This window comes from Mustela putorius, unplaced genomic scaffold (genome assembly GCF_011764305.1).
Source record: "Mustela putorius furo isolate JIRA1106 unplaced genomic scaffold, ASM1176430v1.1 tig00001012_pilon_pilon_pilon, whole genome shotgun sequence".
NCBI classification, from domain to species: domain Eukaryota; kingdom Metazoa; phylum Chordata; class Mammalia; order Carnivora; family Mustelidae; genus Mustela; species Mustela putorius.
The window spans coordinates 5770999-5788672 of NW_025421531.1; the positions used below are offsets into that span (position 1 = coordinate 5770999).

The following is a 17674-nucleotide window of genomic DNA, read 5'->3' on the forward strand; positions in this document are numbered from 1 at the left end:
GACGAGGGGCTCTAACAGGGGCAGACTCTCCTGAAAGTTTTGAGTATCGGTCAGTGAGAACATGAGGCAACTGACAAATCTTAAAGCCTCCTATTGATGAAACGTAGTATGACAAAGCCAGAGCTACCGAACATAGATTACCATGAGTAATCTTGCCTGATTCTCATTAAGATCCTAGCTGACTCTTGAACGGGCTTGAGCTGCGCGGGTCCACTTACATGTAGATTTTTTTGTAAATGAGTTTTCTCTTCCTTATGATTTTTTAAAACTCTTTATTATCTTTTTAAGATTTATTTATTTATTTATTTGATACACAGAGAGAGAGAGAGAGAGAGAGGTCACAAGTAGGCAGAGAGGCAGGCAGAGGAGGACGGGGAAGCAGGCTCCCTACTCAGCATAGAGCCCGATGTGGGGCTCAATCCCAGGACCCCGAGATCAAGACCTGAGCTAAAGGCAGAGGCTTAACCACTGAACCACCCAGGCACCCTATTATTATTATTTTTTTATTTGAGAGAGTCAGAGTGAGAGAGAGAGAGCACAAGTCGGGTAAGGGGCAGAGGGAGAAGCAGACTCCCTGCTGAGCAGGGAGCCCAAGGCCAGGCTCAATCCCAGGACTCTGGATTTGTGACCTGAGCTGAAAGCAGATGCTTAACTGATTGAGCCACCCAGATGCCCCTCTTAACGATTTTTTTATTAACATCTTCTTTTCTCTAGCTAACTTTGTTGTAAGAATATAGTCTATATTACATATAAAATACAAAACACATGTTAATTTACTGTTGATGTTATCAGTAAGGCTTCTTATAAACAATAGGCTATTAGTAGTTAAGTTTTGGGGGTTCAAAAGTTATATGTAGATATGCACGGGGGTCAGCATCGCTAACCCCACATTCTTCAAGGGTCAACTGTTCTGCATTTAAATAAAACCTAATGAATGAGCATTACACTTCTCAAACAAACTTGGGAGTAGTTTTTCCAATTAGAAAAGAACCCAGAAAGTAAAATAATAATTCCTCGTGTATGTTTAACATATGATTTACCTGTAGAAATTCAAACTATTGCATAAAATAAAGGACAACCATATTATGTTTGTAACACATCATGAAATTAATAAAAGCATCTTTAGAAATGACAACAAGTCCACTGGAGAAAGTTTTCCAATCCAAGGCTTAAACACAAACAATAAATAGAGATTAGTTACTACTAAATGAAGTATTTCACGGTAAGATAATCATGATTAATCTATAGGTCCAGGAAATCAAAGTGTTTTTATAACTTGGATTTGATTTTCCACCCAAATGGAATACCCTATGATCTTTCTTCCTGTCAAGGCAGCATTTTTGGTATACATGATCTGTTAGTGAGATTTAAGAGTGTGGTGTCAGGGGGCCTGTTAGATTCTAAACAAACCTAAGCCTCTTCTCGGAAATGAGAAATATATTTATGACATGGAACTTGGGGAAACTGTCAAAGGGAAGGATACAGAGCTTTGAGCAGGCTGCTTGTAAGTTACGCACAGCTCTGGGAATAACGACGTCCCAGGTCAGGGTTACGAATCCGAGGCCAGGACAAGCCCTACACCCACATTCATCCCTTGTTCCCTAGCATGAAATGATCACTCACTGAAAAACAAAAGTTCCTCCAATGCACTTGGCAATCAAACTACTGGAGGCAATCAGCTTATTGATTTATTTATTACACTGAGGCGCTGGGTGCAGAATGTTAAAACCTAACGTTCCAAGTTTCTAAAATACATTCTAAGTGGATGTTCTGAGCTGGGGAAAAGAAAAAAGAATGAAGAGGGGAAGTAAGGAAAGGCAGTCTAATTAAAACTTCAAGCAAACATCCCTGTGATAATTAATCCTCCTCCCCCTGTCGCCCCACGTCAATGCAGCTGTCTGTCCCACACCTCCACCGTGCAGTGGACATAAACAACCCCATGGGGTACAGCCGTGGGACTGAAGAACATTCATAAGGCAGAGGTGGGAGGTGGGACACAGAGCTGAGGTGGCGCAGGGAGAGGGAGGGCAGATCTCTGCAAGGAGCACAGGAGAAGAAGACCCTATAGAGAATTCAACTTAAGGATGGGCAGAGGCAGGAATGCCCACATGTGGGGGCTCGACGGGTCATGGAAGGGGGGAGTGGGGGGCTGGGAAGGGTAATCAGGGTGAATTCTAGAGGTGCTGGAACTGGGACCCCAGGAGGATCAAACAACCTACCCAAATGCTAAAAAGTCACAGGGAAGCAATTCTGCTCTGAAACTGACAATTGGAACCCTTAGAAAAGGCCCTGTTTATTCAAAGACGGGCTCTGAGTGAGTTTGCCAGGCCAGAGGGGTAAGAACAAAACTGCAATCTCCAGGTGCTTCTCCTCACTATTCCCTATTGTGTGCTCGTACAAGGAGCCCTCACGGGGGGCTGCAGTAGAAGTTATTATCTGCTTCTAAAGTCACCAACCATTTCTAGAACCAAAGAGAAACATCTCATTCAGTCAGTCGTGCAACTTTTGGCAGGCACTGTCCTAGGAGCTGAGGTATAGCAGGGGAAGGACAGACATGATATAGTGAGAGACAGAGACCCAGCAAACTATAACACTTCAGCGGTAAGTGCCTAATTCTAACATGACAGGACACCAGGCAGGAGGGGTGTCTGGCTCAAGTCAAGGGGTGAGGGAAGGCTTTCAGGGAGAAAGGATGTCCGAGCTGAGACCCAAGGGACGAGTTCCAATTAACCAGCAAAAAAATATACAGCACAGAGATGAGTCCAGGGAGAGGAAACAGCAGATACAAAGGCCCTGAGGCATGTCATAGGGCTCTGCAGAGGAGGAAAGGAAGTACCTACATTATCCCATGTTTGGATTGTAGTTCCTTCACTCACCTGAAGAGATGAGTGTTGCCAGTATATTTTGTAATCCTTTGACGGAAGTACCCAGTCTCCTTACTCAGCTATAAACTCACCTAAGTGCCTTCCATACTCTACAGAGTGAGCCGTTGACACCAACTTGTTCAGTCACTGCTTAAATCCATCTCACCTGGATTCGAGATGTTGTTAGGGCCACACTGGGGCTGCTGAGAGTGGTGCCAGGACACAGAGTGCAGGGTGGGTCAGTACCCTCAGCCTACCATATCACCTAGTTCCCTCCTCTCTGGGGCATCAGGAGGTCCTCTGCCCTCAAGCCATTTTAAGACCAGAGGGGCCTCGTCACTCACTTCATCAGGGTGGTAAAATGGGACCACAGAGACCCTGGCACCACTGAGAGAGGCTCAGGGGGTCGGCCATTCTGTCTTCTGGCCCTGGGAATAATTTTGCTTATGCAACAGAGAATAGGGGCTGGACAAATATTTCCAGGGAAGTTCGGAGTAGACGGAGTATAGTTCAGGAGGATGAGGATGAGAACAAGGGAGGTTCAGACCTCCTGGATTCATCACATAAGCCAGGCATGTCACATCTAGGTCCCCTCCTTGGTCCTTGGAGACGTGGCAAAGACACTAAGAGAACTTGCCAAGTCTCGCCCTCCCTCCCTGGTGCCGCCCCCGGCACGGCACATTTTCCAAGCACTTTATCGAACTCCCTCAACTCAAGCCTCAGGGCCAGACAGGTTGAACTCCCCTGCTGGGAGCCCGAGGGGGCCCCTGCCCCCTCTTTTGTTCACTCTGCCCTCTGGCCACACTGCAACTCCTACAGTCCCTTCAAGTCTGGCTCTCTGCTCCCCTCAGGGCCTTGCCAGCACCATCCCGGACCTCCACCCTGCTCCTTGGTCCAGATAACTTCTGCTCTGGCTTCCAAACACGCTCCAACCTCCTCCCTGAGCCCTTGGCCAGAGCATCTTCCCATTACGTGTGTCCGCTGTCCTCTAGAAACACCCCCCATCCCCAGAAGCCCTAGATCCCAGCAGTGGCTCTGGTGCACGATGGACACTCAGCGGATACTAGATACAGAGATAAACCAATGCACTGGGCCTCTTCCTAAACCCCTCCTAGTCTCAACTGACCCAGCTAAGAAATGTGGATGCTAACACCCACCTCATAGGGCCATGGTGGGGCTTACATGAAATTAATATGAAGAAAGCACTTAGCCCTGGGCTTGGAACACAGTAGGTGCTCAGTAAATCAGAGACACAGTGAAAGAAGAATTCTCCTCATGCCCTGTGAAGTGAATTCCACAGAGATCATCAGGCCCATTTTAAAGAGAGGAAAGTGAGCTCCAGAGAGGTTAAATGATTGCCCAATTCACCTTGGTCAGGCACCATGCTAGGTGATGGGAAAAAGGATAAATCAGAGTCAGGGTTGACCTTAAGGAGCTATGGCCCAGGAATCCTCATGTTCTCCAAAACCGGTTCTCTCCTCTTCTAGTAAAGGAGACGATGACTTGTAGCTGGGCACAAAGATGACCGGGATAAACACCGCGTTGCGCCTAGCTGTGGCCCTTTGTCCAAGTTCTGGTTAAGGTGAGGGTTGCAGAAGGAATGTGCACAACTTCCAGAGTCCTGCTCTGCCCTTCTCCCCTCCTCCCTTCCTCCTGGCTGGAACAAGGATGTGAGTGCTCTTAGACCAGGAGGCCAGTGTGACAACCTAGTTAGGATGAAGCCAGAGACAAGAAGCAAGCAGGGCACCCAACACCATGAAATGGACACACCAGCTCTAATACCTGGGCTGCGGCGGGAGAGAAAAACATGTGTCTGTCTTGTCTTAGCTTCTTTTACTTTGGGTTTCTGGTGGAGCAGCTAAACCTGCATCCTAGCCAATTCCAGAGTCCACAGTCTGGTGGGGCAGTACAGTGGGTTCTGCTGTAGGCAAGGTCCATCCACACATTTCTCCCCCTGCTGCGGGGAAAGGCGTGGGCTTCCATGCACCAGAAGGGCCCAGCACTCACATCATGATGGAGCTCTGGAAGCACATTCAGAGCCAAAGATCCAAGGACTTCAGTGAAATACCTTGGTGATACTCAACCACTTCTCAGACCAGCGACTGGAGGCCAGGGCAGGGGTAGGGTGGGCAGGATCTGCCAAGGGTGCACTGGGTACCAGGCCAGACTCCAGCCAAGGACACTGCCATAGATACCCACCGTGTCCCTTACCCTAAAGATGATGAAGTCCAGGCTTTCCAGCTTAATTTGGAATCCTTAACCCTCCCACATGCATCTATGGCTCTTCCCTCAGGTCACCTGAGACCACAGGAAAGAGTAGATAGGGAAATTTTGACACCTGGTAAATTTTGCCTTCTTTTATTTGTAATGAAGCTACAAAGTTCATCCCTCTCCCCCCCTTTTTTTTTTGCTCTTACTGAGAAAATAAATGCTGCTGGAAGTCGGTGACCTCTGCTTCACCTGCTATAGCTTAGAGCAGTGAGAGGCCCATCCAATACAGACAGCGTGGAGACCTCCTCGATGCACTTTCCTGTCCAAGTTGTGAAAATATACCACTCGGAACAAAGCCTCGGCTTTAAGTGCCAGGTCTTATCTGAGTGTGCTGTGGTGTTAGGTACTGAGCCAACACATTTTATTGGATTTCTTTAGCCAACAAAGAAAGTGGGGCCTGGAGATGTTCAGGAGGCCTGGGTTCCAGGCAGAGGCACACATGTCACCCCACTTCAGAGAAAGGCATCTCCTTCTAGAGAGGCTTGGTCTTTAATTTAGCTTTTGTAGGAGAGCTCAGAGATGTTTAAGAAACACTTGTCTTCTTTCTTTTTTTTTAATTGTCTTCTTTCGAAGTTAGTACAAAGGAGAACAATTGTTAGGCTTTTCAGCAAACTACCTCTGGACATGGGACACTGGCGAGCGTCTGCCACATCCCTGGTCAATCAAACCCAGGAACTGTCATGTCACACACTGGCTCTGATGGGAACGGCCCCTGCCTCTCTCTCCTGGACAGCTATGAGACTGGGGGTTCCCAAAGATGGGGTTACATCTCACCATCTCTTGGCACCCAGTTCATTCCAGTTCAACAATTTGGCCCCACCTGTCATGGACCAGGCAGCGTTCCAGAGGTGACAGGGCACAGAACGCGGAAAAGACAAGGTCTCTACATTCAAGAGGCTTACATGGTGAAAGACAAACCAAAGGTGTGTAATGGCAAAGTATAAAACAAAAACATAATAACAACATACATCAGAGGTTGTCTTGGGCAGGGCTATGGGGAATTCATAGTGAAAACTAAGAATGGAGTAGGGCTTCTACGGCTAGGCAAGAGACCCGAGACACATGGAAGAGATGGGTAATTTTTCTGAACAGCGAGAGGGGTAAAGGGGCATGGTTGGAAATGAGGTTACTGGTCTGGGCTGTTCTCCTTTCTTTTACGACTCAATGTCTGGGTAATAGTATTTACAGCATCTCTACACTCTTAGGGTTAAGGGGTGATTTACCCCCATTCCCCAATATTCGTCTTCTGTAAAGGCAATCCCAGTCGCACCACCCTCTTGGCCTCTCAGTGGCCCTCATCTGTGTGAGGAGTTTGGAAGAAGAACCTGCACATGCTTAGTAGGCCAGCCCCTTGCTCTCTTCAGAATCTGCCTGCCTGCAGGAAGCGTGTTCTTTCCATGCCTGCAGGAAGCGTGTTCTTTCCATGCCTCCATGTCGTACGATCTGCGAGGCAGACCCTCACCGGGGTAGGCTAATTCCGGGGTTCCATATGGGGAAGACCTTTTGGATACAGATACAAAGCATATTCTTCAATATTAGCTTAATCAGAAAAAAGAGGTGATATTTTGACAGGTATCTCTCTTACTTATTTCTCTCTTAGTTCAGAACTCTGAAAGATCTTTGCAATTTATCAAGCACCCTGAAACTAATGGCCACCTTCCCCCATTTCTGAAGTTACTCTAATCTTGCTTCTATCCCCCAGCCCCTGCTAACACTACTCTCACCACAGTCAATCATAGCTCTGTTCCTAATCAATCTAAAAGGTATATTTTAGTCCTCAACTTATTCTAGCTCTCTGATTCTAATATATACTTAAGTTGTCGAGCATTTTTTTATCTCTGAAATCAGAATGTGTCTTACAGTCAACCATATATCACCATTTAACTGGCAGCATCATGTCTCAGTGCGCCATAAAATACTGGCGTGTTCCTTCCCTCATTCCCTGTCTTCTGTGATAGCCCACTCCCCCCTGCTGACAGTCCATCACTGGCTTCTCCACCTGTCCCCTATAGAGGCATTCCTCAGGGCTCTGCTCTAGACCTTACTGCTTCTTGCCCTTCCTTCTCTCTGGGTTTTTCTCAGCCTCTCGCCTCGCTTCAGCTGCCACCTGGTTCCTGATGGTCCACATGTTTATGCCTTTAGCCTAGGTCTCTCTTCTGAGTCTAGAACCTCACACTGGACATTTTCACTTGGCTCAAACCCACAAATCCCAGAATGGAACTGGTCTCACCCCCAGGTCAGCCTGCCCACCCACCAGAGTTCCCTGTCCTGGTGAAAGTTGTCCAAGTTATTCCTGATCCCTCCCCTTTGCTCATCTCCATATCCAACAAAAGACCAAGCTATAATCACTTTATCCTTCAAGGATCTCATAAACTTGTCTACTCTTCTCTATTTCCACTGATATCAAATCAATTCAAGCCACACCATCTCTCAATATCCTCCTCTCTGGTCTTCTTGCCTGCTATCCATTCTCTTTACAGCATCCAAGATGACCTCTCTAAACACAAATATCACTCTTCTGCTTTAAAGTCTTTTAAAATACTCAGGGCACCTGAGTGGCAGTTGGTTAAGTGATTTATGCTCAGGTCATAATCTCAGGGTCATGAGATAAAGCTCTGAGTCGGGCTCTGCACTCAGTGGGGAATCTGTTTGAGATTTTCTTTCTTTCTCTCTCTCCTTCTCTCTCTGTCCCCACCCCCCATGCCTAGCCATGCTCTCTCTCTCCCTCAAGTAAATATATAAATCTTTAAAAATAAAAAAAAAAAGTCTTTGAAAATGCTGTCCCCTCTGCTTAGAATACTTTCTCTTTAATCCCCCATTTCAAACCCCACTACCACTGCTGCTTCCAGTGGAGTTCAGTTCATCATGCAATTCTCAGCTCAGGTACCACCTCTGACAGGAAGCCTTCCTTGATTTCTCTTGGCCAGGATGGATTAGATGTCTGTCTTATAAGCTTCCTTAGCATCTTGTTCTTACTCCTATTGCCCTTGGCATACTATGCTATAAAACTGTGTGTTTGTTTATCTGTCTCCCGGATGAGGCTATTAGCTCTATCCCAGGTGTGTCTGTCTGATTTGCCGATGTATCTTCAATCCCCAGACTACACCTCGCATGTTTATGGAGTGAATAAATCAATATATCAAGGAAAAGATGGGACTGAGTGGAACACTGTAAGGTGAGCCAGGATATGAAAGTCTTAGAATGTCTCAGGATGGCACCTTTGAGGAGAGGATTGGGCCCCAGTCCCAGTGCAAAGAACCTGGGTGTCCTCAGGTAGCTACCTTGTCAGCTTGGCCCAAGAAGGAATTTGCTGACCTGTTCAGAAACGGTCCCATAATTCACGCCTATCTAGCTAATGATAAGCTGAAAATTTATAGATGAATTTAAAAAGAAGATGTAAAGATAAGAAATCACCCTATCATACAAGTGCTCTCCTTTAAGGAATAAAAATTTCAGCCAAAGGTGGGTCACCAGGCTTCCTTGTGGAGACTACACTGAGCAGGAGCAAACAGCACTGGCCTCTCTCTGTGAACGCAGACTCACTCGGTAATGGTTACATTACAGCAATGGCTTGGAAACATCATGACGCTCTTCTTCTATTCTTTGCGACTGCAATTAGGTAAAATTAAATTAGCCCAATGTGTCTCTGCTAAGTAAACAGATCACAAATCTCTCACTGAAGGCAGGTGATAATTTCCAAGATCACTGCAGATAAGAATTGCAAATTGAGTTGATTTTTTTCCCTTCCTGTTTATAAAAGACTGTGTGCGCTGCAGAAAATGACTGAAATATAGTGAGAAACGGAAAAATATTGGCTCTACAGGCCTCCACCTAGAAAACTCTGAACATTTTGGTACATTTCCCATCTTTCTTCTTGCAAGTCCCCTTTTATGCAGTTGGGGTTATAGCACATACAGCGATAGACTCTGCTTCTCCCCCCCACCCCATTTAACATTATATTTACAACATTTCACATGCCGATAACACTTTTTAATATCATTATCGTAACAGCTGCCTCAATTTACCATAGTTTTGTAACCATTCCCATCTGTCTGGGCATTAAAGTTGTAAGAATTTCCTTTAGAAAGATCTAATGACTCTGCAAACTTCCAGTGTCTTCAGAGACTACAAACCAATTTTTTTTTAATTGCTTAAATAAAAACAGAATGAAAGAAGTAGAACCTGGTCCCTACCTCTACCCTGCCTCAGTCAAGTACCTTGTGCATTACCAGGCACCAATGTTATGCATTTTGGAAGTTCTAGATGATTCCTAGGCTAGCTTCTCCCTGGGAGTGTGGATTTAAAGTAATTGCTTCGGATGATGGAACAGCTGTATGAAGATTAATGCTTGGTTGGAGCATTGAGATGCTTAAACACAGCCCCTTCCCCTTGGGTTGAGCACGAGCAAGTGACATTGTTATATGGTGCCCTGCGGCCATATTCTACCAGCAGCTACGCCAGGTCCCCAGGGCAGTGGGGGGCAGGGGCAGTCCAGAAGATGGTAGCACAGGAAGTGGGGGACCTCTCCCTCCGCCCCTCCAGCTCACAGGCATCGTGGGAAGCAGCTCCGTGAAGGATTTAGCTCCTCCATCTCCAAAATAATGAGGGTTTTACATAAAGTTGTTGATCTTTTCAAAATTCTGGGTAGATAGCCACTCTGTCCTCACCACCTAGCCATCTCCTTTTTCTAGAAGCGTTTCAGGGAAGGGTTGGGTACTATCCACTAAGTAATGTCTTTTTTTTTTTCTGACTGGACTGGTAAATAACAAAAGAAATGCGGTTGAGACTGCTTTCTGAAAAAAATGTTATTCTTTTAAATGATAACCTAAGAACCAAAAGAATATATGAAACAATGCTGACTTTCTCAAGTTCCATTTTAAATTAAAAAAAAAAAATCCCTCATTTTGAAAAGAGCATATGCTCTTTTAAAGAAGACTTGAAAGATAAATATATATATGACAAAGGGAAACAAAAATAACCTATAGGCTCACAGACTAAAAACATCAACTATGACATGTGGGTAGAGATGTTTGTGGGTTTTTATCTACAGATGTGTTCTTCCCCATAACCGAGATCATACTGCATTTAAAAATTATATTTTCTTACTTATCATAAGAGTTTCTAATCCCATTTAAAATTCCTCATGAGCGGGGCGCCTGGGTGGCTCAGTGGGTTAAGCCGCTGCCTTCGGCTCGGGTCATGATCTCAGGGTCCTGGGATCGAGTCCCACATCAGGCTCTCTGCTCGGCAGGGAGCCTGCTTCTCTCTCTCTCTCTCTCTGCCTGCCTCTCTGTCAAATAAATAAATTTGACAGATTTCTCTCTGTCAAATAAATAAATAAACTTTTAAAAAAATAAAATGAAATAAAATTCCTCATGAGCATTCTGAATGGGTAGACTCCCATTTCTTTTTCTTTTTAAAGATTTTATTTATTTATTTGACAGAGAGAGACACAATGAGAGAGGAAACACACACAGAGGTGATGGGAGAGAAAGAAGCAGGCTTCCCACTGAGCTGGGAGCCCCATGCAGAGCTGAATTCCAGGACTCTGGGATCATGACCCGAGCCAAAGGCAGACGCTTAACTAGTATCTTCAGACACCCTAGACTCCCTTTTTTAAAAAAATGCTCTGAAATACTTGGTCACTTTGTAAAATGAATGTGATACCTGTATTCTCTCTGCACCAGTCTTGTTTGTTGGTTTGTTTTGCCTATTTCCTAGTCCTTCCTCTGAATCCTAAATCTCTGTCTTGAGCCCTACCTTCTTTCCCCGGTTCCAGACCCACTTTTCTGAGCTTTCCACTTAGATACCCCACTGGTCTTTAAATGCAACAAGTCAAAGCCAAGCTCATCACCTTCCTCTCTCACTATGTCTTCCTCCTGACTCAGCGTTGTCTGTTCCAGTGCCTCCATCTCCCCACTCACTGGGATGTCAGAATCACCTCCCTCAACTCCTTCTGGCTCCTCTCCATATCCTATTCCGTACAGTCGTTCAGACTCTCCTTCCAGAATGTCTCATCAACACATCCCTCCCATCAAAGGTTGCCAAATTTAGCAAAAAAAAAAAGAAAGAAAAAATAAAGACACCCTGTTTAGATAAATGTATACTTTTTTATTTTTAGCGTAAGTATATCCCATTCCATCTTTGGGAAATACTTCAGTCAAAAATTACCTATTAATATGAGATCCAAGTTTAACTGGCTGTGCTATATCTGACCTGGCAACCCTATTTCTATCTCCATTTCTACTGCCCGTACCTTACCATCTCTCATCTCTACTACATGCCAGAGTCACTGACTGCCCTCCCTCCCTGTTCTGTGTCTAGTTCATTAATTTTTACAAAGCACAGCTCTAATGGTGTCACTTTACCCATCATCTTCAGTGATTTCCCCACAGCCTAGTTCCTCATGCTGACATTTAGAAATGAGCTCTGAGCTGCCTCTCTGGCCCCAGGCTCCACTGTTGCCCCTTGGGGCTCTCAACTCTAACTCAAGTACTGGTCCTGGGCTTACACAACACACTCTCCCTTGCCAGGCCTCAGCTCACACTATTCTTTCCATCTAGAATGCCCTACCTCAGATGTCCAAATCCTAACTCCACCTTCACAGAGCCACCATCCTAGGCTAGGTCCTCCTCCTCTGGAATACAAATCTAACTAAGCAAAGATGAAAGGGTCTTCCAAATTAGGAACCAAGAGAAGGGGTTGTTCATTTAAAAAAAAAAAAAAAAGATTTCACCTGTAAATAAGCATTTACAACTTTACATGTACATGTAAGAAGAATCTACATGTAAGTCCTAGTTCAATAGTGACAGGACCGCAGATCACAAGTTAATTCAGAGTGTGTGATGAGCCACGACCTGCCTATCAATCTTCCCCAAGACTGCTTCCCTTCACTGGGCAGACTCTGGCTCATCCATAAGTTGAGAAGAGTTTCCACTAGTTGAGAGCCACACTTAGATCTGTTCCATAATGACGCAGCAAATTCAGTAGAATAAATCTTTCATCTTTGCTCTGGCCCTCCTGCTTGTCCATGAGCTGCCAGAAGCTATTCCCTTCCCTCACCGACCCCAGCCAGAAGCTTCTCCCTCCCCTAATATCTCTGGGCTGCCGCTCGTCCCCACATCTCCCTTCCACCACCATACATAGGCTCTCATCGTTGCTCATCTGAATCTTCTAGCTAGCCTCCACGCCTGTGCGTTTGTGGGACCCACATCTTCATGTCGTTCATGTTTGAAATGTTCTCTGAGCTCCTCATCCCCACAAGAGAAAGTCCAGACCCCCTATTCTGGAACTAGCAGCCCTTCACTGCTCAGTCTCTCTTTGCCTTTCAGCTCAATTCAATTCCATTCTGCAAAGAGCCCCTGGTGCCTTCCATATGCTGGGCTAAGCTAGAGATAGGAAATCAAAGGATCTCAGCTCACAAGGAGGGACAGAGGAGCAAACATGCAATTGGCACAGTGTAATGGGGTGAGGAGAAGTGCAGGAGACCCCGAGATTTCATCGGTTAGTGGGGGCATTTCTGCAGGGAGTTTGTGCAGAGCCTGGGCTATGGGCAAGTCTCCAGCTCCGGGCCCATGGCTCTTTCCACTCCTCAGTGCAGTCTGGCCAGAAAGATTCTACCTCGCCCAAGGGAATGGAAACTACAACAACAACAACAAAACAGAAAGAAAGGACACAAGATGATCCAGGGTTTAAATACAAATTAAGTATTAAAATATAAAACCCACAGAAGTTACTATAGGGACACTAAATCACAGGAAAACAAGATCATCTAAACCCTGCATATTTGAGATGAAAATGTAGGGAGACAGACCACATTCAAGCAGACAGAGCCCGGAAGAAATTCCACGACTCCTCTACTTTGGTCAAGTGTCACAGAACCAAGATAATGACTTACTTGCAGGTGCGTGGGCATCTCCACCACTTGGGGAGGGGTAAAATGGGTTCCTATGTCTTTTTATCCTGACAGCTATGACAAACTGGGAGAAAATGCCTTTAAAAATATAATGAATAAAATGAACATGCTGAAGGCTTGAATTTACTTCAAAGAACTGCCAAACTGAATTAGAGAAGACATGTGTGATTTCTAAGAGAATTCCAAAAGGAGATTGAGAAAATGTCCTCTCAGTTGTAAGGCAGAGAACATCGGAAGAAAAGGAGATCAGAAGAGATGATGCAGGCGTAGTCTCTGCCCTCAGGGGACAGCAAGGCTTTCAGTCCAAAAGTACTGTTGACGTTGGTGGAACCCCGTTTTTAAACGGCAGGCTTTGCGTCAGTCAAGAAAGCAATTTAGTGAGTCATGACGTCAATTTCTTTTTAAATGAAAGAGAATGGAATCTAATAGAAAGCACCAGGTCGCATCGCCTGCGGCAAGAATAAGCACTTGAGTTTGACCTATGACTGTGTGCGCACATGTGTTTATTCATTCATGAGACAACACACCATTTCCTAGGTGAGTTGAGCTGAGAAAGTTTGACAAACACTCTCGTAGAAAACTTTTTTAGAAAGGGTTCTATTTTTAACATTTATTGAACACAGTTATGACTACATACGCTTTTCCTTATTCTTGTGCTAAAGTTAAGCAGACTATTAGAACTGGGAGGAAAAAACAAATTAGCAGAATGTAAATAAGCGATCTGATAACAAGACAGTAGAGACAACTGAATGTGACAGATGAGCTCTGGGCTTTATTCTAAAGCCTCTGGCTTTGTGATAATTAAGGATTCCCTGGCTATTTATTTTTTCCTTGTTGGAGCACTAGATATAGTATTGTACCTGCTTAAAAATTACTTCTGAGATGACCCTCTAGAACAGGTAACACTTTTTCATAACACCAGTCTCTTGTGCTTGTAGAAGCTCTTGGAAGGGGAGCTAATCTCTTGTCCACTGATACTCCCAATTCTATGACAGCCACCTCTTAAGTAGTAGATGTTCAATAAATTTTGGTTGTATTGAACTGAAATGTATCAAAAGGAAATAGAGCTCTAGTTTTAGCAACCACTTGTCACCTGAACTCCCTTTGCATGAACAAATGATTTCAGTAAAGTGAGCAAAAGATAGTCTCTTTAGGAAGGAGCAACAACAATAGAACTCCAGGGAGCAAATAGCTGGGAACCTTACGCATTTTGGCCCAGAGTTCAAGTTTGGTCAAAGGACTTGTCTCATGTCTTTTTATAGAATAAGAACCTCTTGAAATGTTACAGGCTACTTAGGATCTCAAGTTTGGACCTACTTTTTGGAGCTAATCTGGCTCCAGGGACACAGCGAAGATGCTTTTTCTAGTCGGGACAGCTTGAGGGCAACAACTGCCCCGAATGTGAAGCTGCTGAGTGATTGATTCCAGAATTCCTGTTCGCATTGCTAACCAGAGCAGGCTGGGTAGGCAGGCAGCCAGAGACAGAGGGCTGAATTTCGAGAAGCAGTCAAGTTACCAAGTAAATCAACAGTGGATCAAGCCCTGGTGGGCTTCCCCACGAGAACAGAGAAGAGAGAGGAGAACTCACTGGGAAGCAATCACCTGCCTTTGTCAAGCCTTCTGCACTTATGAACTCTCTCCAGGCTTCACTGCCCAATCCTAACTCCTAACACACAACTGTGTGAGGTGGGTCACTAAGGAGGCCCTGCGGATGGGAGAGGGATGGTGCTGGTCACAGGTGTAGATGCCTTGGAAAGGCATTTGGTGAGTTACCAATAAGGGGGATGGGCCAGGATGCCTGGGTGGCTCAGTCCTGAGCTGGCTTTCAGCTCAGGTCATGATCCCGGGGTCCTGGGATGGAATGCCGCATCAGGCTCCTTGCACATTGGGGAGCCTGCTTCTCCCTCTGCCTGCTGTTTCCCCTGCTTGTGTGTTCTCTCTCTGATGAGCAAATAAATAAGATCTTTTAAAAAAGGGGGGGGGGGGCAGAAATGAATGAAGGATGCCCTTAACCAGAGGATCAATTCAAATTCAATTCCAATTCCAACTCAAAGAAGAGCTCACTAATCACTAGTTACTTCTTAGCCAGGTGAATATCTCAATGGTGATTACCAATGGAAAGTCCTCTTTATCAAGGACACCGATGAGGATTAAAGGAAGGGATGAAGGGCCTCTCCGCCACTAAAGCAGTAGCTGTCCCCTTCATGTGGGCTAGTCCTACACACAGTCAAATCTCAGTTCTCTGTGGATGAGGACAGCAAGGAACAGAATAACCCTGTCTACAGATTTCAGTGGAGAGCAGGAATCCACATCCTTATTTTAGCAAAGAATAGTTTCACCCTCCACCCCGCACCCAGTCTCTACCCCAGGCTCCCTCTGACCATCTGCCAGCTCATGCTGAAGGAATATAAATCATCCTTGGGTTAACCTGAGCAGAATGTAATCAAGAGGGAAAGATGGCTTGGGGCCAGGGAAGCAACAGGAAGGCTGCATATTGTGCACTCCAAAGTCAAGCAGGAACAAAGTTTGGAAAGTATATATATATATATACATATGTATACACACACACACACACACACACAATGTATGCTTAGTTACTTAATTTGAATCTCATTTCTAACTTTCACAAAATGTAACCTCTCCCTCCCTCAGTTTCTTAAGAATTCATATATACAGGGTAAAATATGTCCACAATGTCTAGAGGTATCTGGAAATATAATGGGCCAGCAAGCTATGTAATCTATCCTTAGGACTGTGGTATTCCAAAATGGATCAGAGTGGAGATTTTCCAGGATGCTGGCTCCATGGACCTCATCCTAACCTCTCTGAGCTTTCACTGTCTCATCTGCAAAATGGGGATAATAAAATCACTTCATAGGGTTACTGCAAGGGTTAAATGAGCATATGTACGTAAAATGCCTGGCACCGACTAGATGAGCATAAATGTTGGCTAGTACTTGATGGCTGATCCCTTCGGAGAGCTAGAAATGGCCCCAGTGAAGAGCTGTTCTGTAGCTTCCTCAGACAATCAGATGAATCTCTCAAAGGCTGCAGATGCTCAAAAGGCCAAAGCACCAACATGTCCCCCGCATCCCCTGTTCCATCCTCCACATCCCCCATAGCCGGCTTCCTTGTTATCCAAGTGAGAAATCCTGTAGTCCTCAACCACTCCCCCACCCCCCCACCCCTGCCCCAGCAAATCCTCCGTTGACTCAACTTCTTAAATGAGTCAACTCCATTTGGATCTCTCCCTCTGCCCACCACAGTGTCAGTCTGGGGCACCATCCACCTGGATATGCTGGATAGCATGTCTCCAACCTCTTCTCCCTGCCCTAGCCAACCCCTTGCAGTCACTCCCAAAGCAGCAACTATAGTTCTCTTTCTAAAGTTCAAATCTGACTTACCCTCTCTCCTGCTTTTAACCTCCCACATGCACCGTAGTCAAGTCCAAGTCCCTCAGCGTGGCTCCCAGAGCCTGCCATGATCTGCCTAGGACGTAGCTCCCACCCATGGCCCTTCTTGCTTTGTTGCTCCAGCTGTGCCAAAGGGACACACTGCAGTTCTACAAATACATCCTGCTCTCTCTGCGGGATTTTGCACGTGCCTTCCCCTGCTGAGGACACCCCCTTGCCCTTCACTTCTCCAGTCTGTAGGTTTTAGCTTACATATTGTTTCTTCCAGGAAGCCTTCCAGATACTTGAATACTGAGTTAGATCCTTCCTCCGCAGTATACAAGTGTCTGCTTATTTGCTCCTCTCCCCCAGTAGCCTGGGAGCCCCTAGAGGACAAAACCCATTTTTGTCATTGAAATACCCCAAGTGCCTAAGATGGCAACTGGCACAATGCAGGCACTCAAATATCTGTGTGTCGGATAGAGGCGAGCAGTTGGCCTTGCCCTGAGGTTCCCGCTCTCCCTGGCTGAAGGCCACAGTGGCACTGAGCTGCCCAGTAACTTGGCCAACCCTGGTCCCCAGAGGTGTATGTCCAACAAAATGAACACACCTACCTAGGATAGCCACCACCTCGTCATCCTGGATCACCTCCAGGGAGCCGGAGACCACAAAGCAGAGGCTGTCAACACTCTCTCCTGCATGGTAGATAAGGTCCCCCGGGGCGCAGTGCACTGTCTGGAACTCCATGGCCAGTGCCCGCAGGCAGCCGTCACTGGCCAGCCGGAAAGCTGGGTGTTCCTTGAACACCTTGCGGTTCAGGTGCACACAGATGTCAGCTCTCATGTCCTTGGGGCAGATCTGCAGAACCTGGGCGGGCACAGGGAGAAAAAGTGTCAGGGTCCTCACTGTGTTCTCCAGCCTGTGGTCCCTCATGACCCCAGGAGCAGAAGCCACCCCCACTGGGCTAGACTGCATTCTTCAAGGCAGAGGTAGACAGCACAGCTACAGTACCTGTCCCCATGGCGCTTACACTCTCATGAGAAAGATAAACAGCAAGCATAAAATCCATGCTAAATGCTCAGAAGAAGGATCAGAGAGTTGGGGCTGGGAGTACAGGGAGCTCTTTAGATTAATAGCTGGTGAAGGCTTGTCTGAGGAGGTGACATGTAAGCAGACACCTGCAAAATGTGTCAGAAGACATCCCAGCAGCAAGGTCAAGATGGTGAGGGGAC

At 45.9% G+C, this 17674-nt stretch overlaps 1 protein-coding gene across 2 annotated transcripts in view; it reads right to left on the reverse strand.

Annotated features, from left to right (window-relative positions):
* The window catches only part of KCNH1 (potassium voltage-gated channel subfamily H member 1), a 381772-nt gene that overhangs the window by 93766 nt on the left and 270332 nt on the right, over positions 1–17674 (reverse strand). For both annotated transcript variants that reach the window (XM_004775315.3, XM_004775314.3), the window contains exon 9: positions 17057–17309. In XM_004775315.3, coding sequence (XP_004775372.1) covers positions 17057–17309 — 253 coding nt within the window. The remainder of the gene's footprint in view (positions 1–17056; positions 17310–17674) is intronic.